This window comes from Oreochromis aureus, linkage group 6 (assembly GCF_013358895.1).
Source record: "Oreochromis aureus strain Israel breed Guangdong linkage group 6, ZZ_aureus, whole genome shotgun sequence".
Lineage (NCBI taxonomy): Eukaryota > Metazoa > Chordata > Actinopteri > Cichliformes > Cichlidae > Oreochromis > Oreochromis aureus.
The window spans coordinates 39564092-39590488 of NC_052947.1; the positions used below are offsets into that span (position 1 = coordinate 39564092).

The following is a 26397-nucleotide window of genomic DNA, read 5'->3' on the forward strand; positions in this document are numbered from 1 at the left end:
AGCTTATCAGATAACAGCATATCTAAGCTGATGAAAACAAAAAGAGCTGACAGGAGATTCTCTTCATGCTCTTTTTTTATACATATTTGAAAATTTCAATTAAAATTTCAACTTCAGGTGGATCATCGTCCTCGGCTCGGTCTCGTATTGAGGATATTTGAGGGTGTGGGAGTTTGTAGAGCCAGTCTGTGTGTGTTTTGGGGACTTGGTGATGGCAGTCGGTCACGCACTGTGAGCTCGTCGATGCCTGTACGACTGTAGTCTTTATGCTGGCATTGAGTCAGACAGCACGAGGCGATCTCAGTCAGTTGGCTGCAGTTTGGCTCTTTCAGGTATCTTCTTCCTGACGTATGATGGTGTTTGTTTCTCTATGATCACGCAGGCTCTTTATTGATTGACCTTATGTGACGTTTAGGCTCCACACCAGAAATATTCAAATCCATACAAAGCTTTCCAAGCAGCACATCATAGTATGTCAGTTAGCCGTCCTTCACTAACTCTCCAAAAATTGCTGATATTGAGTTTTATTCCTTTAAGGTTACAGCAGAGTTGGACCACTGTTACAAACAAATAGAAAATATTAAAAAAAGATTTGAAATTCAGTGTCTAACACAGTTTATTAGGTATACTTTTGCCATCGCGTGGCAGATTGATGCGTTTCTTTTACAGAAAAAAAAACTTCCACTATAAATTTAACCTGAAAAGATGCGTAAAAATTCACCAGAATGAAATGACATTTTAAATTTCCTGCGAGCGGACCACCAGAGTCTCGACCTCCTGTGACCTCCCAAATTTTATTTAAATCCTTGAAGCCTCAGTTCTTCTCCTCCTTATCTTCCTCCTCCTCAGATTCAGCATCCAGGTGTGTGACTTCCACCTGCCTGAGTGCTTCAGACTTGCTGCACGAGATGTGAGCCTCCAATCCCACAAAGTTTCTGGGTTTTTGTAAGAGCAACATAATAGCTCAGGAGAGAGCAAATATGTGACATACTTATTTATTCACTTTGCACATGACATTTGTGTGCTTATTTTATCATGTCAACCACTGACCCCAAGTTTTCATCCAGAGTAACAGAGCATAATAATCATTGTTCCAATGTGACCTCATTTAGCACATTTTCAAGATGTTGCAGTGTAAGTGTACGTTAACAAAAGGTACGTCTGACCACTTCCTTTCAGTCTGATTACCTGACACAGATGTAAGACCTCAGGCCTGCGGACCGCTCAGAAACCCCCTGAAACCACCCGGAGTGATTTTGGCTGTCGTTGCGTGAAATCGGTCACAAAGTTGGTGCTGCTCCAAAAACTTCAGGTTCCTTCGGTCGTCCACAGTTGACCTATACTTTTCATACAAAATGCTGACCTGTCTCTAAACGCTGAGCTGCAGTGAAACTTGAAAAATTGAGTCACAAACTGGAAACGGAGAATGTTTAAAAATTAAAGAAGAGCGCTGGCTGACTTTTTCTTTGCAGAGGAACGTTGTCTGTTCCTGGTTTGCATTTCACTTTGTCAGGTTTGACTGCTGGTTAGCAGTTAGTTTGAGTATTTGCAAACGTGTTGGTATCTTCCACTGCAAACTATCGGTGACCACAGCAACCTGCTAGAAACCAAAGCGATCATAGGGATTTTCTTTTTTTAAATTTCACTGCCCTGTTCCCAAACAGGCAAACATATTCTTTCTCGCCTCTCTGGATGACTGGGGCTGAACATGAAATGTAATCTAGCATTTTCCATTTTACTCATGCATTTAGCTGCTCGTTTTTTTCATTATATATTAATTACAAAATATCAGTGATCCTGTAAATTAACCAAGATGTGTAGTGAAAGAGGAAAAATGAGGCAGTCTGCAGAAAATACCCAGTAATTTGTGTAATTTGTGCTAATTGTGATCGCTGACAAACTGTGTGGAGGAGTGGGAGATAAATAAGGAATATGATGAGCAGCTAACAACGTTGCCTTTCCTTTGAATGTCTTGTTTAAAGAAGCTCTGAACAGAAACCAGAGTATGAATCGGTGAAAGGAAAATTTACCATTATGAATAAGCCATACGGCCATCGGGAAAACTCTCGGGGTCGACCTCGGGATAACAGAATAAATGGCAGATTTAAGTGCCTGCCCTCAAACTGAGAACTTCACTTTCTTTAAGTACTAACAAATGGAGTTCAAAGATGTCTTGAGAAGAAAGCGAGGAACGAGAGAAGACGTCACCGGTGGGCACGGGAGCAGAAATGCCTTTTTAACAGACTCTTCATGTGACTCAACACGTTTTTCTTTTTCTTTTTTTTTAAAAAAAAAGCTTTTGCAGAAAGGAGAGGTCACTTTTTTTTGCACGGGCAGCATTTACTGCACATGATTGCCCCTGCAGCTGGAGCTGCCATTTCACAAATTGCACCACGCTAATTGCATCAGCGTTTCCATCTAATGGAAGCTAAAGCCGTGTGTGTGCATTAACAGATGACCCGTCTCAGTCATTATGACACACAATACTTTGTCAACCCGGCATCCATTTAAATGACACAAACACTGCATTAATGACGTATAATGGCATGTGATCAATGCAGTAAATAATGACTAATGTAAATTTACACTGATGAGCCAAAATAATAAGACCAGCCCAACCTAATGTGCTGCTGGTCTTTGCATCTGAAACATAGACGGCATATCATGACATCATCCAGGGGTTAGTGAGGTCTCGTTATAAAGCCTCAAGTTTTAAAACCAGATGTGATGAGTGAGAGGTCGATCCGACTGTCAAACTGATCGCCCCTGCAGCTGGAGCATGCTCATTGGTCATTAACTTATGGTCAAGGTCAAGTTTATTTATATAGCACATTTCCAACAGTCCACACAGCACAAAGTGCTTAACAATGTAAAACCACTAAAATCAATAAAATGCACAACAGTGATGCAGTAAAATATAGAAGAGAGAAACATACAAGAAGTAAATAAAACAACTAAAATAACAACAACTTATGATTGACAAGTCACTGGCCAGTGATTAAATAACCAAAATTTAAAGAGTTTAATAAATAGTTTAGGTTGGAGGAGATGCCGTGGCAGACCCAGGGCATGCTAAAGAGATTACATCTCTCGACTGGCCTGGGAACACCTCGCTGTTCCCCCGGGTACCACAGGAGGCAGCCGGTGAGAGGGAGATCGGACCTTCACTGCTTGGCTGCTGCCCCTGCCACACAGCCCCCAATAACCGGAAGAAAATGGATAATTAATCATTTCTAAAATGAGTGACTGAGCTCATAAAATAAGCAGGAAAGCATTTACAGAGTTCAGTGTGAAGGACTGTTTTCCTGTTTGCTTTTCAGGACCTGAAGTCTTTGCCCCCTGGTGGCCATTAAAAAGAATGCAGCATGTATTTTTTTTTTATACTGTCTGTAGATAGAACTCAAGCTTCTTAACTTATGAACTAATGCTAGCTGGCTTAGTTAGCAGGTTACATCTATACACTGTACAGTCTACAGGAGCACATATCTGCTAATTAGTGCTAAGTTACCACAGTGGGTTTGATTTGGCAGATGTTCCTGAAACACATCCAAAGGGTCTAGCATTGTGGCTAGCATTAGTGCTAAGTAATGAAATAATATTAGAACTGAATTGAAGTGAAGCAGACTTCTTGGACAGTCGCTTCGTACCATTAATAGCACAACAGGTCAAGAAAGTGCATTAAAAAGCTCCAAAAAGCACAAACAGCAGAGTCCAGAGGTCCATTTCACTGGTTCATTTAGCAAAGGTAAAGCCCAGCATACGAGTAACAGCCAAGATACGACCTACCACAACAGTGCCTAACGTCAAGCCTTAATATAAGTTAAAATGGGTGAAGAGAAAAAAAAATAGATTTGTTGTTATGAAGGGAGAAATGAGCTGTAGAGATCACAACTCTTGTCGTATACCAGGCTGTAAACATGTTTACTTCTGCTGTAAAGTTGGACTTTTTAACATGGAAGTCTATGCTGATTCACTCACTTCAGGAGACGGCCTCAAGTGGACATTACAGGAACTGCACTTTGTGGCATTTTTACACTGGCTTGACTTTTAAGTCTCTGTGGAGACCAGTTGCTCAGTTCCCAGAGCCTGATGTTAAAATACTGAGCCAAAACTATGCTGCGTCTTTCTTTTATACACATCATTCAGTGCTGATGAGCTGTGGATCAGCCGCGCTCCACCAACAACCTGTAGGTTTTTTCTCTCCTCAGTCCAACCATGACCCGGACTGTCAGGCACATTTGTTCTGGTCCTTACATCTGCTTCCCTCTTTGCCAGTGTATTTGGTGCATAACTGTTTACTTCCTGTCTAATATATCCACTGGCTTAACTGTGTTTGATTTAATCCCTGGAAAACCAGATTAATGCTCTCTGTTACCGTCATCAACACGCTTCCAAAACAACTGTTGTTTCTGTGCTTCCAACAGGAGTTTGTGATGATTGTGGTGTTCGGGTTGGAATTCATCATCCGTATCTGGTCAGCGGGATGCTGCTGTCGCTACAGAGGATGGCAGGGTCGGCTGCGCTTCGCCAGGAAGCCCTTTTGTGTCATTGGTGAGTTTTTGGGCCACACCTTTTTTTGTGATTAATTCACTGCGTAAAGGTTTGTTTTCCAGCTACAAAGCCATTCCCTTCTCATTGTTTCACCCTACAGTTGCCCTCTAGCGGACCGCTCTGCGTCCTCTCTGTGAATGCAGCCCATGCACGCTATTGACCAAAATCTGCTGGTGTCATTTTCAGCTGTGGTCAGGCCTCATAAGAGCAGAGAGCATTTACGTAATGAGGTTGCATTAACTGCCTTTTATTCTTTCCACTGTTTAGACAAGGATCGCTCTGCTGCTTCTTTCAAAGTACAGTAGGGCGCTCGCGGGGAGGGAGAGCAGGGCTCCGAGGTCAGCGAGTGCATCGCAAGCTCCCGTCGTCACACTTTTCAGCACTGACGGGAGAGCAGCAAAAAAGAGTGAAATATAAGTAAGAGATAAGGAGAAATGGAGAAGACGACGGCGTGTGATGGCGAGCGTGGAAAAAATAATAAAGTGAGAAAGTAAAAGAAAGGATTTGAAGGATAAATGGAACTGAATCATAATGCACATCCCTACAGAGAGAAACCCTGTGACTGTGCTGCAGTATAAAATGACTCTGCATGCTCTCACATCTGAAGGAGATGCTGGGAGTTTTCTAAGAATTCAGCTGCTGTGTCTGTGTGTAGTTTTGGTCGTATTACAACTTTCATTATACAATGATTTTAGTTTCTGTGCACAGACATCGACTTTAAGTCCAGAGCATGACGGTAATTATTCACCATCATTTGCAGAAAAATGTTTGAATTTTAAGATTTCAGAGTGATTTCTTGTGTTAGTGTGGCTGAATCTGAAATATTGTGACCGGTTTCCCACTAAACCAGTGCAGAACCAGCTCTGTTTTAGTCCTCCATTGAACCAGCTCCCACTGTGGCCGGTTTGGAGACTGAACACTGGGTAGCAGAAGCTGACGTAACTGTCATGGGAGTAAAATACTTGTGGGATAAATGCATGAAATAATGTGAATTTCTCACCTAATGTCAGTGACTTTAATTATCACTTTTTACTTGTAGCATGGTATAAAATGTCACAAGACAAGCTGGAAAATGCAGATTGTTACCAGATTACTCCTGGATCTTTGAAGAAGCTGGTCTTTGAGGGTGTTTTTAGTGTGGAGCTCTGATAAGACAGCAGTGAATCGGCATCAATCATGATTTGACCCAGACCCTGATATCCAGCCTGCCACAGAGAACTGCAGGAAAACCAGATTCATAGGTTAATGAGGTTCAAGGATTTATGAAACAGAATTTGTGCTACTGGCAAAACTTTTTTTTGTTGTTGTTGTTGGGTTTTTGTTTTTGTTTTTTTGCCATGACTGCAGTTATTTCTCCATATGAAGATTCCTAAATGAGCAAACTCCTGGTTTATGCCAGGTTTAGCCCCTGGCAGGTTAAAGTGAAACTTGTAGTGTAGCTCAGTTTGGGCATTGCTGTATCACCAGGATTATTGTTAGGATTATCATTACTTAATTTGACTTCAGAGATGCTGAAAGCCTTGATAATGGCAAGACTTAGTGGATCTTGTCTTTAGTGGAAAGAGAAAAATGTGAGTAGCTTTGAGTGCCGTTTTCTGCAACATCTCCTTGTGTATGATATGTAGGGATGGTGACCTTTAATTGAGTATAGTGTTGGTTCAGGCAGGCCATGAAGTCAGCCCACAGCTACCAAATCTCAGATAGGTTGCACTGTATATGCTACTTCAGGCTTCACACAGGTGCTGCACACCTGCAAGCCACTTTGCAACCAGCCTCCATCCAATCGTCTCCTTTTCGTGCCGTTTCTGACTCTGTGTCATATCAGTGGTGTCTGCTCAGTTATGTGCTCATGTTCTTCTAGAGCCATGTCAAACATAAGTGGTTGTAGATGGAAACAGGAGGGCTTGTTTTTAGCTCAGTGACTCTAAACAAACTCTGTGCATATTTGTGTGATAGTTTGAAAGTGCCTAAAGGTGTAGAAAGTGAGCCCATCCAGACAGTGGTGAATCTTACAAATGATTTATTTGTATCCAACCTTGAAGAACACGGATGTATTTTTCCTTTTCTTTAATCCTGTTTTTAGAAAACTCTGTAAAACCTACAGGACAGATTAGCTTTTATACAACCAGGAAAAAATCTGTATGCTGCATTAACCACTGATGTTTGCACAGATATTTAAAACATTTACAGAGTTCGACACACATTTAGGGAAGAACACTGGGGTGATGGTACTGTCATGCTAACATTTGCACAACCTGGGGAAAGTAAACCTGTCTGACTCCTGAAAATCATCCAGAGAAAGTGCTTTGTGATTTAGTGACTGTGGTTTGCAGTAAAAAGAAAAAGCACCTTTTAGTGCTCAGCTGGAGTAGAAAAGAGCTGTGTCAGGATCAGATATTTAAATTATGTTTTATTAGTATTTACTTATACTTATACTTCAGTATATTTATTGTAAGCCACTCTGTAAGTGTAATAAAAATATTAATCTTGTAAACAAGTATAAAAGCCTCGGGGCTCATTTTTCAAATCTATGAGTTCTTTTAGTTTTTATACTTTTGCTGATAGTACTTTTTAAACTCGAGCAACATTTACTTTAATGGATGCACGGGATCTGACTGATCTGTCTTACATTAAAATGCTTTAATAATGCTAGAATAATAAGATATCCTGGTCTGAATATCTAAAAATAATACAGCCTCCAGCTGAACTCGTTTAAAATGTTCTTCCTTTTGCTGTTACTTTTGGCCCAGAAGTTAAATCATTTTTTCTTCTTCTGCAGAGTCCTTTAAGCAGTTCTTTTTTTCTTTTCACTTTGGCTGCTGCATCGTGCCCAGTGGAAATTCTGTTAACCAGTTTATTTGTGGCAGCAGGGCTCCCTAATTACTCGCTATCAAGCAGCTTCACTGGAGCCGTACGGCGGCATGTTCATGCCAAAACAACCGAACGCCAAAGGAAGTTTCTGTGCTCAGAATAAGCACTGCGTGCAGAATCTTAATGTTGATATGACGTTTTAACCAGCGTGATCTAAAACTGTGTTAGTCTGTGACTTCAGAGCGACCAACATTAACTCATAAATGAAGCGGGAATCGAACCAGCATCGCTTTAACTGGTGTGAACAGGTGATTTGTCCCCTGGAGTCATTTAGAAGACCAAAGACTCCCCGAGGGTTAAAGGAAGCATGTCCGCTGACAGCCTGAGTAAATAACCCCATGATGGCTGTGATGCACATGGCTTGGCCCCTATGGAGATGCATCCGAATGGTGCGCCTGAGGATGGACTGTAATAATATGCAGCTTTCTTGTGTTTGTCTGATTTCACGCTCACATTCTTTCGTGTGAAGTTTTGCCTGAAGCTCAGAACACTGTGTTTCAAACGAGGACCTTCAGATTGTGATCATTCATCACTGAGAGGAAACTTCCATAGAGAAAGAAAAGAAATGAGCATAAACGTGTGTGATACTCTGAACATATATGAAAATCATACAGTCACCATCAACTCTGCAGGTTTGCCATCGGATCTGTTCTGGGAACTGAATTTGTTCTACAGATGTGCACTTGTTGTTGCTGGTCTTTGCCTTCTTTAAGTTCTAAACTGGGAAGAAGTTGGTTAGTGAAAAACTCAGACTGAAATGTGCAATTTTTAACCTGGTTGTGGAACACTGGACCTGGAATGATATTTAAGGATAAGTGAGGGTACATAGGACTTTGTCAAACCAGTCTACATGTGTTTTGTGGACCTCATTCACCTGCATCCTTTGGTTTGACCTGTAGGGAAGTGCTTCAGGAGTACGGTGTATCTGGCTTGATGTTACAGGTCATTCAGTGCATGTACAAGCGTGTTTGGGGTGGGGGGTTTGGGCAGCTCCCCAGCAACCCAGATCTGGATAACCGGATTGATGAACAGATGTGTGATGGGTGAAAATGTTCACATATCACCATACCTGGCCCTCAGTTCCTACATATTTGACTTCACTGTTGGGGCGTTATCGTGAGATGTGCTGTCTTACTGTAGTTTATTAAAGAGACACGTGTATTTTAGCAGTGTAGGGCTGAATGCCTCTGTGGAGTCTGCTGGACTGATTCAAATCTTTGGATTCTTTGTGGTTGTTTTTTTTTTTTTACTTTCCTCTGAGCACCTTCAAAGTCGGCGAGCTCTGCTGGTGCCCCTTTAATGTATTTTTAATGCCACTGCTGCTCATGACCTTTCCCCTTTCTCTTCCTCTCCCCACTGTGGGTCAACTGGTCTGTTTATTTATAGGAGGACCAATCAGCTTCACCTCAACAAGCATTCTCTCTTTTAAAAAGGGGTTTGGCTGAAGGACAGAAGGGAAATCCTCTCGTACACAGTGAAGTAAAATAGCACGGCCCGGGGGTCGAGTTTAATGTGGAGCATCGCTGAGATGGAAGAGACGGGGTGATTTTTTTTTTGAGTCAGACGAGGTCTTATTTGTCTGTGCTCTTTGTGGGTTTGGTGTTATTCATTTGCTCGCTGTGTTTTGTGTGAACTTCCTCTGCACAGAGTCAGATCTGTGTGCGTCTGCCTCTCGGTGCCCGTGTTTACGTCTGTCACAGTTTTTATGCTCTTATGGGAAATTAAAAGGAAAGAAAGCAGAAGTGTGAGCTCTGCTTTCAGATATACAGCAGAGCTCTGTTTTAGCCAATTATCTCTCCCTCTGCTGTGTTTGAGTAAACAGTAGATCAATGCAGTAGCCAGGCAACTTAAATCAGCATATGCTCTGTATAGGAAGAGGCCATAGGACGTTATTGTGCTGTTGATGCCTGTGGCAGATTATGTCATCTCCAGTAATATAGAGCCTTTGTTGGGCTGATTTACTGCAGTGAGCAGCGTGAGATGACAACGCTGACTTACTGTTATTGCAGCTGCATGATAGACGTCGAACCGTCTAACTCGCGTTCAGATGAGAATGAATTTTTATAGGATGGTTTCGCGTTAGGATCAATAACAACAAGATATACTTGCTTCTGTTTTCTTTTCTGCTGGCAGGAGTGAGCAGTCCTTTTTTTGAGCTGTCAGTGAGATGAGGGAAACAGTCCTGTTTTTTCTGAGAGCCAGTTTTCTTATTTTTTAAATGCACACAGAACGTACACATAAATCACTACACATAATCGCACAGCGTGACATACCTTATGTCAGATGGTAAATTAAAATTGTCACGATCTTTTATCCCATTTCGTTTTTGTATTAGTTTTTGGTGCTTATGTGGGGTTTGTCTGAGTCTCTGTTGTGCTGCGAGCTGAGAGTTGAAATTGGTGATTAAAAAACTCAATTTCTGAGCTCTTGTTTCATGTTTACGTAGCTCACCGTTTATGGAAGAAAGGCAGTGAAGCAAGGCACCCTGGAGCAAGTAAGATTCCCTCCACAGGCTGTCAGAGGCATGTGGCATGTACATTTGAGTCCATTCAGATATTGGCAATATTGAATATTTAATACATTTTAAAAGAGTGTTATAGTAATATATATCTCCAGTAAATAGATCTGACAGCGGGTCAACTTATGCCAAGCTGGCCTCCAGGGTTGTAATGCACAGTCGGGAAGCCTTTCTGGGATCATAAAGTTCTCCGGCACCACCCATAAATACCAAAAACTACACTTCCAGGTGGTCTCTGTGTGGCCTCTCGTCCACTTTTAGCTCTGCTGATATTTTATTATCACTCTGTGGAAGTCCAGTTCTGCCTACTTCCCCCAATTTAACTTTTTTCTTTAAATACAGACTCTGTGCACAAGTGATTGTGCACACCTCTGAACGTTTGAATTCAAGTGTTTCAGTGACAGGTGTATAAAATCAAGCACAGAGAACGTAAAGTGTGTAAACGTGACTAATGCTCTGTTGACTCAGTAACTGCAGAGGTCCAAACTTCAGCTAGCATTAGCATCAAAATCAGTTTTCAAAATCCATCATAATAAAAACTGTATTTCAAGTTTTTCGGATCTTTTCATGGCCGTCTTCCTCACGGCCTGGTTCCTGTAGCAATGCAGCTCCTGTAGGCGTAACGTGTAGGTGACCCAGTGGATTTGTGTGTATAGTGTAGCTTTGTATAGATTTCTGTTTGAATACACATATTTATCAGTGCAGATCATTTTAAAGGTTGCTTCATAAAGAGTTGTATCCTCTTCTGCTGGTAAGCCGTCGTTTTGTGTTTTCATTCCAGACATCATAGTGCTGATAGCGTCAGTGGCGGTGGTGTCAGCAGGTAGCCAGGGCAACATCTTTGCCACGTCAGTCCTGCGAAGCCTGCGTTTCCTGCAGATCCTACGCATGGTGCGAATGGACCGTAGGGGAGGCACCTGGAAGCTGTTGGGCTCTGTAGTCTACGCACACAGCAAGGTAGGTGTGGAGGGCATCCACAGATCAGGCTTCTGCTCAAGCTTCAGGGAATCTCGAGATGTTTCCATAACGAAATAATCAGCATGTTTATAAGATTAAAAAAATAAAAGGTCTTAAAGAGGACGTGTTGTGCAGTATTTATTTATTTTTAAACTAGTAGACTAATCTTGCATGATAGTTTGATTGCTCTTCCTTGCTATTTTGAGGTCACAGAGGTTTTCATGAGCATTCATCACCTACCTAAACATTCCTGATAAAGTGTACAGCAGTGTTCCTACAGCGCTGTTCGAGTAGAGCAATAAGTCAGACTAGCTGCAGTCCCTGCTTTGCAGGTAACACTGGGCACATTCAGAGGTCTTGTAGAGTTCATAGCAGGCAGCTCAGCAGCTGTTTTAGCAGCACATCAGGAAGTTGTTTTATCTTATTTTTGTCTAAACCAATAAGGGACAGCATCAGAGGAAGGTTCTGTAAAGGGTTGTGACCTATCACCTGGTTATTTTATTTCTGTTTCTGACCTCAGTGTTCAGAGAAAAGCGATCTCCTGTTATATGCCAGAGTGCTTGTGCATTAAACAAATGCTCCTTTTTCCACCATCACACTCTGAATGACCTCTTTGACCTCTGCAGGAACTGGTAACCGCCTGGTACATCGGCTTCTTGGTCCTCATCTTCTCTTCTTTCCTTGTCTACCTTGTGGAGAATAAGTTCAACAATGAGTTTGCTACGTATGCGGATGCCTTGTGGTGGGGCACGGTGAGTTTGGAGGAATTTCTGTACTTTAGTAAAAAGCCCTGATAGAAATTATTTTTTAGCAGCTGTTAGACAATCTCTGCAGCCACCTGACCCTCCTGAGTCAGACTTTCTTGGACATCAGCAGAGTGAGTGTGTCCTGCTCTGGATGCAGGAAACCAGAATCCCCTCCTGTTATTATCGCCTGTTTAGCTCTGCCTCTGTGCACTGACAGCCCGTCCATAAACATTAGTCCTGCACGGCTCCGTTAAACACCATTATCAATCTGGCTCAGAAATTCATAATGGTGTAAAATGGCCTTTGTCATGAATGGTAATCAGAGCCTGAATGAAAAATGTTCAGGCTTCCAAATCAAAGAGGTAGATGGATGGATATGTGTACAGATGGGCAGATAAAACCGGCGCAGTAATAAAGCCAAGTAAGGTTTTTCTGCCAGTTTCAGTCCACAGCCAGGTACATCTCCCCCTGTCATTAAATGGTGAATACACTTCATTAAGTGCTCCTTTTCAGGCTTTCGATGAACACATGTGAATGCTTTTATCCAGCAGTCATATTTTGATGCACTAAGTACCATCACTTTGAATCATTACTGCAATTAACTCTTTTAATTCTATTAAAACTTCACTTGCTGACATCTTCCATCGAGATGTTTGAGTCCCATTTTCATTGAATCTGAGGTTTCATATTGTCAAAACGCCCTCTCCATGTATATCTGCACAACATCATCAGATGCTCGGTAGGTCTTTGCACATAAAGGACAAGAGGACTGCACATTCTGTGCCTTAGAAAACTTTATTTTTTCAGATAAGGCAGAATAAACATTTGAGCCGCCAGCTTTCAGCAGCGTTCTTGGAACCAAGGCCGCACAGACTGACGCCTGTTAAAGCCTCTGCGCAGGTTTAATCATTCAGATGTGATTGCAGTGCTTGAAGGCATCATTTAAAATCGTGTCTCTGTATGGAGAAAATCAGGCTGTATGCAAAAGGGAAAAAGATGCAAATACAATAGAGCGATGCGTAGCAGAAGACATTTAACACTGAGCAGTCTGACAGAAATAAAAGCAGTCTTAATAGATTAGTATAAGTAAGGCAGAGGATGCATTTTCATTCAAGTCTACTAACCAAATAACCCCTTTTAATATCACTTAAAGGACCATTTCACCAAAACTCCAGAAGCTGCCTGAGTCACAAACAAAAAGATGAAACCAGTTTCTACAACCTTCAAAAGATGACATTAAAAACAGCTCTCATAAGAGATATTCCACATGACTTTATAATTTGCAACTAATGACGTCTTACTGTTAAATAAAGAAAACTACTAATAGCTTGTAGATGTTTAGATAAGTCATAAACGACGTCGGTGTTACCAGGTCACTTGCAAGTTCTGATACAGCACAAGTTTTGATTTTAAATATAAAATTAGTTTAAAAGTTTGCTGTTTAAACAGCCAGAGGCTCCATATGAGCATCCATCAGGCCCTGACAATAATCATTGTTTTCACAGATCACCCTGACAACCATCGGCTACGGAGACAAGACACCAAAGACGTGGACGGGGCGGATGCTGTCCGCAGGGTTCGCCCTCCTCGGCATCTCCTTCTTTGCCTTGCCAGCTGTAAGTTATTCCTTTTTTATGAATCAGTTTTCTGTAACAGGTTTTCATTTTTTCTCTTGTAAAGTTTCCTTTTTTACGAAATTTGCTTCTTTTTTAACGTAAATGTACAACCTCAATCCCCTTATTATTGTTGATTATAATAATAATTTTTGTTGTTGTTGTAATAGAACATTCAGTTAATTTCAGTTAATCACAGTAATTCAGTCATTAAATTGAATTATGTACCTACTGGAAGACATCAGTTCTCTGAAACAAGCCATTTTAACCCGCTCTCTTCTTATTGGCTGACTTCTGGAAGCCTGCACAGGAGCGCTAGGATACTCTCTTTAAGTCACTGCTACCAGTGCATGAAACCACATCATGGTGTATTTGTGGTGTGTGTATTTATTGCTGTTTATATCATTTCAGGGTATTCTGGGTTCAGGCTTTGCCCTGAAGGTCCAGGAGCAGCACAGACAGAAGCACTTTGAGAAGAGAAGAAACCCAGCGGCCTACCTCATCCAGGTAAAACAGACACCCTGTTATTCTTTTGTCTCTGACACATATCTCTGTTTTGGGCTGGACAATGAAGACCTTAACGCTGATGATTCAATCCACTGTAGTGTTTTTAAAATCTATAAGTGACTGTCATTCTCCAGTTTGTCCTTTTCCCTCATGGACTTGACGAAACCCAGTGAAAGCAGATATTTTCACCCTGTGCAGCCCAGTTCCCTCCTCATCTTCTCAAAGCTCAATCATCTTTTTCACCTCCTACTAGTATAGCCATAGACTGTATATAAAAGATGGTCATGGCTACCATGAGATCACCATCTGGGTTGCAGAGTCCGGTTTTTCTTTCTTTCTTGCCGTTTTGAAAGCAGGCGTCACGAGCACAGGTGGATCTGAGAGTGAAACCGAGGGACGTTCCGCACACATCGTCTATCAAAGCTTGCTCACTTTTTTTAAGAGAACTATAATTTACACAGTGTATTCAATAAAACATGAAATCAGATGATAAACTTACCAGGAAAGTGTTCCTGAAGCTATGCCATGGATCGGGAGCAGAGCACTTTTTTCACTTTTCCTGATCTTCTCCTAAACCTGAGGCAGAACTTTTAATGTCCCAGTGGGACCAGCTTGGGTCACTGGTGTGAGCCGTAAATTGATTTGTTCTACTACTGATTTGCTCGACCTGTCCAACCTCCAAAGTTAAACTTTTTCACCCTTTAAATTGGGGAAATATGAATTTTGTGCACATGAATATGAATAAGCATATGAGACCATAGAGCGAAAGATCCATCCATCCTCTTCCACTTATCGTTTTCGGGGTCTTGGGGGGGTGGAGCCTATCCTAGCTGTCTTAGGGCAAGAGGCAGGGTACACCCTGGACAGGTCGCCAGTCTGTCGCAGGGCTAACACATAGACAACCATTCGCACTCACATTCACACCTATGGGTGTGACAGACCCCAGCATGATGGTGGAATTGAACTCAGGACCTTCTTGCTGTGAGGCAGCTGTGCTAACCACCACTGCCCAATGAAGATTCATGACAAGGAGAAAAAAACCCTGTAAAATCCATGTCCAGACACACAAATGAATGGAGGTCACGATTATTTTTAAGAACTTAGAAATTCAACGTTAAACTCATGAGACCTCAGTGTAGTTCATTAATAACCCAACGTTAGCAGTTTATTTCTTGTGACTTTATTTATGCTTTAAAATGTCTGTTCAGGTCATCTAATCTAGATGATCTCTTGAAGTTCCAAAGACTTCTTCAGTTTCTAAAGCTGATGAGGAGTCTGTGTTGTAGGTGGCTGACAGCATCTCTGTCCACTGAACTGAAGTGGTGTCCGACAACTCCAACTATCCGCCACCTATGATTCGGTCCTGAGGTCCCTTCCCAGACGATCTAACAACATTCACTCGTCGTCCTATATGACCTTAACAAATTACATGATGACAGGGTGGGACAACAACTTGCAAACAAGCACGACATGTCCGGAAAGAACTCCAACATGACAATCCTGGGTTAAATACCCGGGACTCGCCACCAGCTTTTGGAACCTAAGAAGGCTTTCAGATGAAGTCCAGTTTGGATTAAAGCAATTGTTTAAATGTGTCATAAAGTTTTCCTTCCTACTGAGCTTATTGTCTGAAAAAATCCAAAAGCTTGGCGGGGGTTATTTGGGGGGATGGTTGTTTTGTTTTTGTTTGGGTTTTTTTGATCCATGGTAATGCTAAATTGAGAGCTGAGTTACAGAGAAAACTCCTCCCACTGTATGTCTGTCTTTTATATACAGTCTATGGTATAAAGCACAGAAACACCACCGATCCCCTTCGTCCTGCTACCTGATCTTCACTCACCTTTAGTTTCATCCTGACTTTCACTGGTGCTGACCTCACATTGTCCTCCTCGTATATTTCCCCACATGCTTCCTTTTCCTCTTGTCCATCATATGTTCCAATCTCCTCCTCCTCGTCTTCATCCTGTGCATCCCCATGTTGTACCAGGCTGCGTGGCGTTATTACTCCACCGACAGCACCAGGCCCTACCTGGACGCCACGTGGCGGCACTATGAGAGCCTCCTGCCTATCCACAGGCATGTATCCATGCCTGACCGCCGGCCGACCCCAAACGTGTGACACACCCGTGTTTTAGTTTTCACTAATCAGCTCTTTTTTTACTTTCTTTTCTTTTCTCCTCTTCTCCCGACTCCCTACTTGTTTTTCTTTTGTTTTTTTACTTTTTTCTGTCTGTGTGTCATTTTTTTCTGGGAGGGGGTCTTTTAATTTTTCCCTTCCTCCTATTTTTTTGTGTATTCTGCATGCAGTGTGTTTGGCGTAGTTATGCGGCTGATGAGAACTCGGTTTCCATTGCTACCTGGAAGCCTCACTTGAAGGCGTTGCATACCTGCAGCCCTACAAAGTAGGTACAACTATGGCAGCTGGTGTCTGTATTTGGTGTCTGTGCCACATTCCTTTCCTGCACTTCAACCGTGAAAATTTAAAGTTCATTTAGATCCTCTTTGGATTATTCACTTTTCCTGCTCTGTCCTGTCGTTTTACGTATCTGCTTTTTTTCTCTTTATTGAAAATTTATAGAAGAAGTGATTTTAGAATTATAATTTATCAATGACAGATAATTTCCAGGCTCCGTTAATGTAAAAAAAAAAAAAAAAGTAAAAAGCTGACTCCTTCATCTGCTTCTCTATAAATGTCTCCGTCTGTGCTTCGTCTGTGCGCTGAGTGCTCAATGGGCCAGGAACTTTCGCTGCTTTGAGGGACCGAGGCAGCAATTTTAGCCGTCACCCTTTCATGGCACGTCTATTTATGACTCCAATTGTGGCTTCAATGAGCCAATCGGGCTTTTTGAACTCAAAGCCCTCATCCTCTCAAAAGCCCCAGGCCCAGAGTGATTTAGAGGGACAGCGCACCTATTTCAGTCTGTCAGTGTGTTGAGCTTTAGCTGTAGTGCAGCTTTTTTACAGAAAATGATGAGGGATGCTGAAAGAGTTGAGAAATTTTCCCCAGTGCCGTCAAACTGTCAACTTCCATCAAGTGGTTCTTCATGTTACTGTCAATGACAAGAAAGTTGGTATTTATAATAAAACCATACGTAATTTTACCTTCATAGTGCGAATATTTTCAAATTTTACAGCCCTCAAAGTACAAAAGGGATGGTTTTAAATTAAAGGCTTTTTAAGTGTCAGTATTTATTATATCCACATGAAACCTTCAGGACTGAAAATGACATTTAATCTCTGTTAAAAACTGCTACCAAATCACCACGAGTGTCACAATCGAAAGCCACAATCAAGGTTTTATTTCAGTAAGATTTGTTTTTCTCTACAACAACAGTGGTGGGCAACTCCAGGCCTCGAGGGCCGGTGTCCTGCAGGTTTTAGATGTGTCCTTGATCCAACACAGCTGATTTAAATGGTTAAATGACCTCCTCAACATGTCTTGAAGTTCACCTGAGGCCTGGTAATGAACTAATCATTTGATTCAGGTCTGCTGACCCAGGGTGAGATCTAAAACCTGCAGGACACCGGCCCTTGAGGCCTGGAGTTTGACACCGCTGCTCTATAACCATCTCTGAGCTTCAGTATCTCGTGATACATCATAACGTTTGTATTCAATAGCATTGTATTCAATAGCACAACTTTAATGTCTGCAGTGTAGAGGAACAGATGCCCCAGAGAATTCACTTCAAAAAGTGCATTCTGGGTAAACATTAAATGCTCATATCACCCTGTGAGATGTGCGTCTGCTCAAAACAAGTCATCGCATGAAAGTTCTTCTTTCACCTACCTGACTTTGTGTGATCGGTGTCAGAACAAGTTTCTAAAATCATCAGTCCAATCCGAATCGTCATTGGTGTTCACGTGTTCTTTATAACAGTTTGGACCGCGTCACCAAAGCTGACATGCTTTTGTCTGAGTTGTAGGAGTGTTGCCTGGCTGCAGGTGCTTCTCAGCATTCAGAAACCGCTTGAAGGCCAATTCACAGGTTCCATGTTTGCGCCTCACCTGGTTTCTGTCTTAAGGCGTCACACTTTATATAGGACCACACATTATTTCTGTTTGTGTCCCCACATATTGAGGCACTTTCCCACATTTTTATTGGCTCTAGTTCACAAACGTAAACACATCTCACCAACAGATGTGCTGACTCAAGGATGCTGAAACTCCAAGATGATTTCCAGGCACGGCAGCAGCTGACATACCTGTCGCATAACAGCATAAAAACAAACTTCTGCTTATAAAAGCTGGAAAAATGGAATTAAGTTAAAAAAACTGAAAGCTGCATAGTGTGTCTGTGTTTCTTTTCTTAAATTGGCTATGTCAAAAATTCAATCTGCATTTTAGCATTAATCTCATCACCCATGTTGTCCCACACAAATATCATAAACTTCATGTTTAGTTTGTTGGGACTTGATCAGAACTTGAACATGTGCTGGAAAAGAAGCTCCTGAAGTTTTGTATTTCATACCCTGTGAGGTAAAAGAAGATTTAACTATGCAGTTAAATCTGAATTATGTTTATAACTAAGAAAGTTTCAGAAACATCCCTCCCTCTGATTTATTTTTTTTCATAAATCATACCGTGTCTACTCCAGCCAGCAAATTCTATTTTTTAAAATGACCTAAGACGAGCACTTTATCCATGAAGCTGCCCAGTCTGTACCAAAACCTGCTTTGCTCTACGTATATCTAAAAAGAGCTTCTTCCTGTTCCTTTCAGAATAAAATAAAATCAACACATACACTGCATGACTGCTATAACCCCACGTACTGTTGCTACACATTTTAGAAAAGATCATACACCTCTAGAACCCACATGGGTTATATTGGCACAATAATGTTTTTATTTAAATGAAAGTCAAAATGACAGATCATCGTAATGTGATGACGCGCGCTGTGAGAAATGACTGGTATCATCCCAAACAGCACATGGTAAAAGCAGAAAAGCTGCTCTTAAAAGCTCGCCTCCCCTCATGTTTCAGTATCAGCATTTATGACTTTTATGCACTGACATTTAAATACTCTGTTTAAAATTATCCACAGTTCCGTGATGTAATCCAGGCATCTAACCAAGCTGCTAAACGCTAATACTCAAGCTAGTTATGCACTTTGACTTATAGAAATGGGGAGCTCTTCTTCTTTGGTTAAAGAACATTTTTAAAATTTCATGATTTGTGCATTTTTTGGCACCCTGCAAACACCGAGTCATTGAGGTTTGTTTTCCACCCCTCCTATGTGCTTTTGAAAGCCATCTGTGGAGCCTGGAAATATTGGGAAAGCTATCTGCAATGTATACAATAAATGCATTGCAGATGGTTACATATAGTGTACAGTTATAGCTTTATGATTACTTTATTTAAAGGAGTAATGTGTGAAACATGCAGTCCTTAGGTCACTTTCTTCTCTCGCTGCTGCTGCTGCTTTAGTGTGCATGAACCTGCATGTTTGTAGTGAGCCTGCTGTTTGTTAAGGTTTCCACCATCAGGCCTGTTATTGATCGATGTGTTGCTGCCTTCAAATCCTCTGCACTTGTGAAAGAAACAGCTGCTGGCAAAGCTTGTGATGCAGAAATCTCCCTATCATGCTGAAACACATTGGTGCGTTTGCAGGTTTTAGCTCAGTTATAAATCATGTATAACTCGTATTTTAATGAATTCCTAAAGCTCACATCATCACGACTTCAACTGGAGAGTAAAGGAGTTTTAAACATGCTGAGTGTGTCATTCATCACTGTGGACATAAACTTTGCATTTATGATGTTGCCGTTAAAGAAGAATTCTCATTTCTGAGGCCAAGCTAACTTTACACACTGAAACAGTTTGCGAAAGGAGCGTTAGCAGGAGCTCCCTGCAGCTTTCAAATAAAAAGATTTGAATACAAATCATTTTAAATGATTGCTTTTGAGTCAAAGCAAAAGTAAACATAGAAATCAGCTGCCTGGAAAAGCCTTGGTGCTAAGTATAAGAGGCACAACCTGCATTACCCAACATGAAGAGTGTCCAGCAGGTTCACTGTCCAGTACACGTCAGGGTGTGCTTTATAAACTGGTTTCTTGGTTTTCATTAAGCCAAAAGAGTTCATGTTATTATGTGGAATAATGCATCCACTTCACTGCTCCAGGATCTCCTGCTAGCTGGACTAACCTCATCCTCACCTAGGAGGTGCCAGGATATGTCCTGTTTAGATACCTGAACCACTCTAGCAGGCTCCTGTTCATGTGATGGAGCAGCAGCTCTATGCCGAGTCCTTCCTGACTTACTGAGCTCCTCATGTTCCATCCAGAGTCTTGCCACCCTTCGAAGAAACCTCATCTGAACTCTAAACCCTCCCCCCTTGGCTTTGCCTAGAAAGTCTAGAAAGTTATGACCAGTATTAATGACCAAGGGCAACCCTGGCAGAGGCCAGCTTCTACTGTGCCCGGGTCCAAATTATTTCCGGCAGTGTGAACCAGGCTCTCACTGCGGTTGTGCAGAAAATGAACATCCTGTAATAATGGATCAGATACCCAATATTCCTTGGTCCTGGAAGAGACCAAGCTGCAAAACAAAAAATGATGCACTGTATTACCTTGCAATAACATTGTAACTTTGACCAAAAAAGACTGTTCACTGTGGTAGATTACATAACTTACCATACAAAAATTGATGCCAGACAAAGCGGAAAATATTAGTTAAACTCTCTTTAATACAACATATGAGATTTCTAAAAAATGGGCTAAAACTTGCAAAAGCACCAGTATTATCTTATAAGCACTGTACTATTACTGAAGTTTTATGAAAAGATGTGTTCTCAAATATCTTTCCTTTTCTGATCTGTCTGCTGCAGGAAGGAGCAGGGAGAGTCGACCACAAGGTTTGTGACTGTTTGACCTTCGCTGTGTTACATGGTGTTGTAAGTCCACAACTTGAAAATAGGGCTGGGCATCAAATCAGAGAATGTATTAACAAAGCTGATACGGCGCAGTACCACATGTGACCACTTGGGAAATGTACCTGAAAATAACTGAGTGTCCGAATTTTGGTTTCATCGCTTTTTCTTCTTTTTTTTTAGTCAAATGTTTGCAATTACTAGAGTTTTTAGATTAACTTTAAAAGTCAGCTTTAGACTTTAGAGTTTCTGACTCCTGCCTGTATATCAAAGATGAATGACGGCTATAAGCTACACCTAAAAAATGTTATGAAGGGGGAATCGATCTATAGAGGCCGAAATGGTTTTAGGTATCAGGCTATAAATGTGTTTATTTCTGCTGTACAGCCGGACTTCTTGGACACTGGTTGTTAGAGGAACGGATGTTATTCTGGCACTTCTTTTTCAACCCTCATCTGCACTTTGCAGCTCACTCATTAGTGATTTCCCGTGGCCACGCCCACATTGACTTTCTATTCTAATGACATCATGAAATCAAAGGTGTCCACACCTTTGGGACAACTTAGCTACACTGGATGTATCTGATGTTGCATCACATCAAAAATGTGGTGCAGCTTTTGTTTTTATCACTCACTCAAATTCAGTTTGAGATACAAAGGATTTCTTGCAATGCTCTAGTGCAGCGGTTCCTAACCCCCAGGCCACGGACCGGTACCGGTTCGTGAGTCGTTTGGTACTGGGCCACGAGAGTTAAGGCTCACGTGTGAAATTTATAGTTTTCAGGGTTTTTATCATTATTTTTTTTAATCGTTTTTATCGTTGACTCAGTTTCCCTGGGTCTTTTCTCATTTGTTATGAATAAATCGTATTTTTTTTGGTACCGGTACTGGTTTTAGTTTGTTGTATTTATCCGCGGCACCTTAAAGGCCAGTCCGTGAAAATATTGTCGGACATAAACCAGTCTGTGGCGCAAAAAAGGCTGGGGACCGCTGCTGTAATGCTAACGAATGAGCGCGGGGAAAATCAGCCGCAAAGCTGAAGAAGTTCTGTTAATACATTCGTGATCTGCATCATTATGTGCAAAGTTCAAACAATGGCCGGCCGTCTTTGAGGGCTCTTTCCGCCACACTTCTGTGCGACCTGCGTGGTCACCCAGACAGAACAGGTGCCCTAACAGGAGCTGAAGGCCATAAGGGTGATGACATGTTGCCTGGAAAAGCAGCCACTTTTACACAAGCACTCTGTATGACTCAGTGTTTTGACTTTCTGTTTGGTGCAGTTTTTTTCTTTTTATTGCATTTTCTCTCCAAAAGAGAGAAAAATAAAATCATTTACACACCACGTTCACTACACACACAGGCAAACACACACACCATTTTTCTCATGCTTTAAACCATCCTCTTGCCTGAGGTATCTATTACACACTTATTAAAAATGTTATTCTGCGTGATTATGTCCTAATATTGCTTAATTTTGTAATGAAATCAGTGCTCCTGATGTTTCTCTTTTAGCTAATGCATTTATAGACTCATTTGGGGAGGGCAGTGCGCAGGGCAGCGGAGGCTGTGTGATGTAATATGTTGTGTTTGCAGTTATGAAACACTGAGTAAATGTTTGTCTGCAAACCACCGCTGCGAACTGAAGGCAGGCGTGCTTTCTTTTTTTTATATTACTCTTTCCCTTTGAACCTGGTTTATGAAATACACCACAATGTAGAAAAGGTGATGGAGGTTCTGCAAAACCCCCAACTCTATTTATGTCTCCACTGCAGAGCTAGTGAGGAGGGATTAAACACCACACTGTGCAGTCAGTGTAGAGCTGCCCTGCTTTATTAACAGATGCAGTATATATGAGAAAAGCCAGTGAGGAAACCAAAATATTACATGGGAAACAAAATGGATTTGCATGTTTATACCTTCAGTAAACCCACACGACTCTGTGTAAAGGTCCCTGTCCGCTCACTGGTGATTCAGGCACTTGTTGCCATGGCCCAGCTGAATTCACATAGTTAAATGAGGGATATCGGCATGAAGTGTGTGACTCACCAAATTGCAGCCTTTTTCAAATGGTCCTGTAGATGTTCATTTTCCTCTACTAAGCTCAATTTGCCTCCGTTCTGCTGCTTCTAAATGTCAGTGGTCGACAAATTGAAACTCCAGCGGTAAACATATTACTTTGTACTTCCTACACTTCATGCATACAGTCCTGCAAAGGTTCATCACTCAGTTATTCTGCAGAGCTTACACTAAGAAAGTGGTGTTTAGATGCAGACAGAAAGATTTTCTCTCATCTATTTCTGCTTCATGTAACACATCACCGTGTGTCTATCTCCCCTTGGTTTTTAGTAAAAATCATAGTAATAAACAGAAGCTACTGAGGAGGTGTACTGCTCGGAAACATAGGTACACAGCATCTCTGCTCCCCGTGACATGAAGTTTTTCTTTGGGAATGCTGACTAATTCTTGATGCATGGGTATCTGTAGGAGGCTGTGCAGCCTCAGAGAGAGCAGAGCCAGAAAACCCTGCAGGGAGACATCAGTCGCCTTCATAGTAACACACTATCTGCCTTTTGTTTGATATTTGCCTGAGCAATGCGCTACTTGTGCCTGTTGTGATTTTGGTTTTTAACTGTCAGATCATTACAGTCTGTGCCAGGTTTCGTTCTCAGCAGCAGCTCCTCTGAAATAACTAATTAGCTTTTTCTCTGGATGTAGTGAGATTGAAATTACCGTGTGTGTGTGTGTGTGTGTGTGTGTGTGTGTGTGTGTGTGTGTGTGTGTGTGTGTGTGTGATGCACCGTCAACATTTTCTTCTTCACTCACCTCCTTGTATTCCACCTAAATGATAAACCGCACTTCATTCACCAGAACCCACACAGACATTGAAATCCCACGTACCATCCCCTCCACTGGTGAGAAGCATTGCTTCTTATTGCTAACCACCTAACAGCTATGAGACTCTCCCAGTTACTTCTTACATCATGCGCTCTGATTTCTAACGTGAGGGATATGGGTCAGAGTCGGTGCAAAGTCTTGAGTGCCTCACTGCCACTCGGTGCAGTCAGCAGTGAGCAACAGTAGCTAACTCTCCAAAAGTTGAATCTGTTCATCTGGACGTAGCGTTTTGTGGGAGAAACGTTTCGTCACTCATCCAAGTGACTTCTTCAGTCTCAGCTGACTGCAGGTTTCCCCAAACCTTATAAACAGTACATTTGCATAATGACTGAAACCAGCCCACTGAAGGAACAATGGGCTGTGAGGTCAGTTCCTTAATCATAATTATGCAAATTCCATGACCATTGATCAACAATCACTGACCAAAACCCACTGATCAAAGAACACTGATCAATGGCCATGAGTACCATTCACAGAGAGTTGGGGAATGGCTGCAATCACAGCATTGTAAGATGGTGACAGATGGACCCTTAGGCCCCCTCCTCGATTCAGAGATGGTCTTTCCCTTTTCACGTAAATGGCCTCCTTGACTCCGCCCTCAAACCAGCGTTCCTCCCTGTCCAGGATGTGTACATCCTCATCATTGAAAGAGTGTCCACTGGCCTGTAGGTGTAAATAGACTGCAGAGTCCTGGCCTGATGAGGTGGCTCTTCTGTGTTGTGCCATCCACTTCGCTAGAGGTTGTTTGGTTTCCCCGATGTATAAATCCTGGCAATCCTCCTGGCACTTAACAGCGTACACTATGTTACTCTGTTTGTGTCAGGGGACCCGATCCTTGGGGTGGACCAGTTTTTGGCGCAGCGTGTTTTGGGGTTTAAAAGCCACAGAGACGCGGTGTTTAGAAAAAATGCGTCTCAACTGTTCCGATACTCCTGACACATATGGGATCACTACAGGTTTTCGCCTGGGCAGCGGTTGTCCTTCTCTCCTGGATCGGCTGGAGCTTTCTTTAGGTGCCTTTCCCGCTTTGACAAAAGTCCAGCTGGGATAACCACATTTACTCAGGGCCTTCTTGATGTGATGTTCTTGTGCTTCCCTGGCCGCTGTGTCAGTGGGGATGGTGTTCGCTCTGTGTTGTAGCGTCCTGATGACACCCAGTTTGTGCTCCAGTGGATGATGAGAGTCAAACCTTAGATACTGATCCATATGTGTAGGTTTACGGTACACGTCAGCTTTTAGATGTCCCCCATTACTGATGGAAATCTCACAGTCTAAGAAGGCTAACCTGCCACCAACCTGCCACCTGAAACCAAACAACCTCTAGCGAAGCGGATGGCACAACACAGAGGAGCAACCTCGTCAGGCCAGGACTCTGCAGTCTATTCACACCTACAGGCCAGTGGACACTCTTTCAATGATGAGGATGTACACATCCTGGACAGGGAGGAACGCTGGTTTGAGCGCGGAGTCAAGGAGGCCATTTACGTGAAGAGGGAAAGACCATCTCTGAATCGAGGAGGGGGCCTAAGGGTCCATCTGTCACCATCTTACAATGCTGTGATTGCAGCCATTCCCCAACTCTCTGTGAATGGTACTCATGGCCATTGATCAGTGTTCTTTGATCAGTGGGTTTTGGTCAGTGATTGTTGATCAATGGTCATGGGAATTTGCATAAGTATGATTAAGGAACTGACCTCACAGCCCATTGTTCCTTCAGTGGGCTGGTTTCAGTCATTATGTAAATGTACTGTTTATAAGGTTTGGGGAAACCTGCAGTCAGCTGAGACTGAAGAAGTCACTTGGATGAGTGACGAAACGTTTCTCCCACAAAACGCTACGTCCAGATGAACAGATTCAACTTGGAGATTTACTTTCCTGGATGATTGAGAATGCATCGAAACAGTAGCTAACATTAGCTTAGAATCAGAACCTAGCATGCAACATTTTCCTGATGACCTCACGGGCTCAGTCATTAGTGTCAAGTGACGTTGAGACTAACAACTGAGATCATGACGTTTATTTTATAAGTTATTAGAAAGGAGGATTGAGCAGGATGCACTCGTTGGCTGATAACGTGTTAATGAAATCATTAGCCATCCTGTTGACTTTTTAAATGGACGCAACAACGCTTAGCTAGCAGCTTTATATCATGGCAGCACCACCCTGGTGACGTCCGCCTTTTATCTCCAGCCTGTTGAGTTTAAGAGTAAGAATTTACTGAGAGACGAATCAACACATTCAATACCAAAATCAACAGATTTGGTGACAATAAGAAGAACACAGACTTCAGTTTAATCCTCTGCAGCGTGTAAATGATGCACGGCTGACGCCTGCGAACGGCTTTGCATGCTGTCATTCTGCATAAACACAGAATCTGTCACTCGCTAATTATCTCCACACCTCATGGTCCTGCCTGTTCACACTCTGCAGGTAATTCTTATGAATTTTCATCCATAAACTTACACTTTTATATAAAAACATGCGATACATTTAATATAACTGTGCGACACCCGCTGCCTCTTTTAATGATGTGTAAACTAATTGGTCACACAAGACCGCATACTGTGCACACTTGCAGGAACAAACCACAAGCATCATCACACAGCTGAAGCTTCATATCTAACCAAAGCTTGCATTTTGTCTAAAGCATCTGCTGCAACGCATGCTGGTCTGTCTCCATCCTGTCCTGCAGCCCTTATACTAAATGATTGATGCCATTTTCAGCAGTTTATGAAGGAACACTTTTCCAGGATAACTTGTTGCTATCATGAAAATCATTTATCGCTCACATGTTTACCTCTTTGTCATTTTCACCCCACTTCACTTCCTTCTTCTTTCCCCTTCTCGCTCCAATCTCCCTCTGTACTACTCTTCA

The 26397-nt window shown here is 42.1% G+C and overlaps 1 protein-coding gene across 5 annotated transcripts in view; it reads left to right on the forward strand.

Annotated features, from left to right (window-relative positions):
* The window catches only part of kcnq5b (potassium voltage-gated channel, KQT-like subfamily, member 5b), a 137789-nt gene that overhangs the window by 97385 nt on the left and 14007 nt on the right, over window positions 1-26397 (forward strand). For 4 of the 5 annotated variants that reach the window (XM_031739843.2, XM_031739845.2, XM_031739844.2 and 1 more), the window contains exons 3-9: window positions 4425-4551; window positions 10722-10897; window positions 11524-11649; window positions 13149-13259; window positions 13668-13763; window positions 16071-16165; window positions 20587-20613. In XM_031739843.2, the coding sequence (XP_031595703.1) occupies window positions 4425-4551; window positions 10722-10897; window positions 11524-11649; window positions 13149-13259; window positions 13668-13763; window positions 16071-16165; window positions 20587-20613 (758 nt within the window). Of the gene's footprint in view, window positions 1-4424; window positions 4552-10721; window positions 10898-11523; window positions 11650-13148; window positions 13260-13667; window positions 13764-15750; window positions 15840-16070; window positions 16166-20586; window positions 20614-26397 lie in introns of all 5 variants that reach the window. The other variant, XM_039614050.1, reaches the window with a different exon arrangement.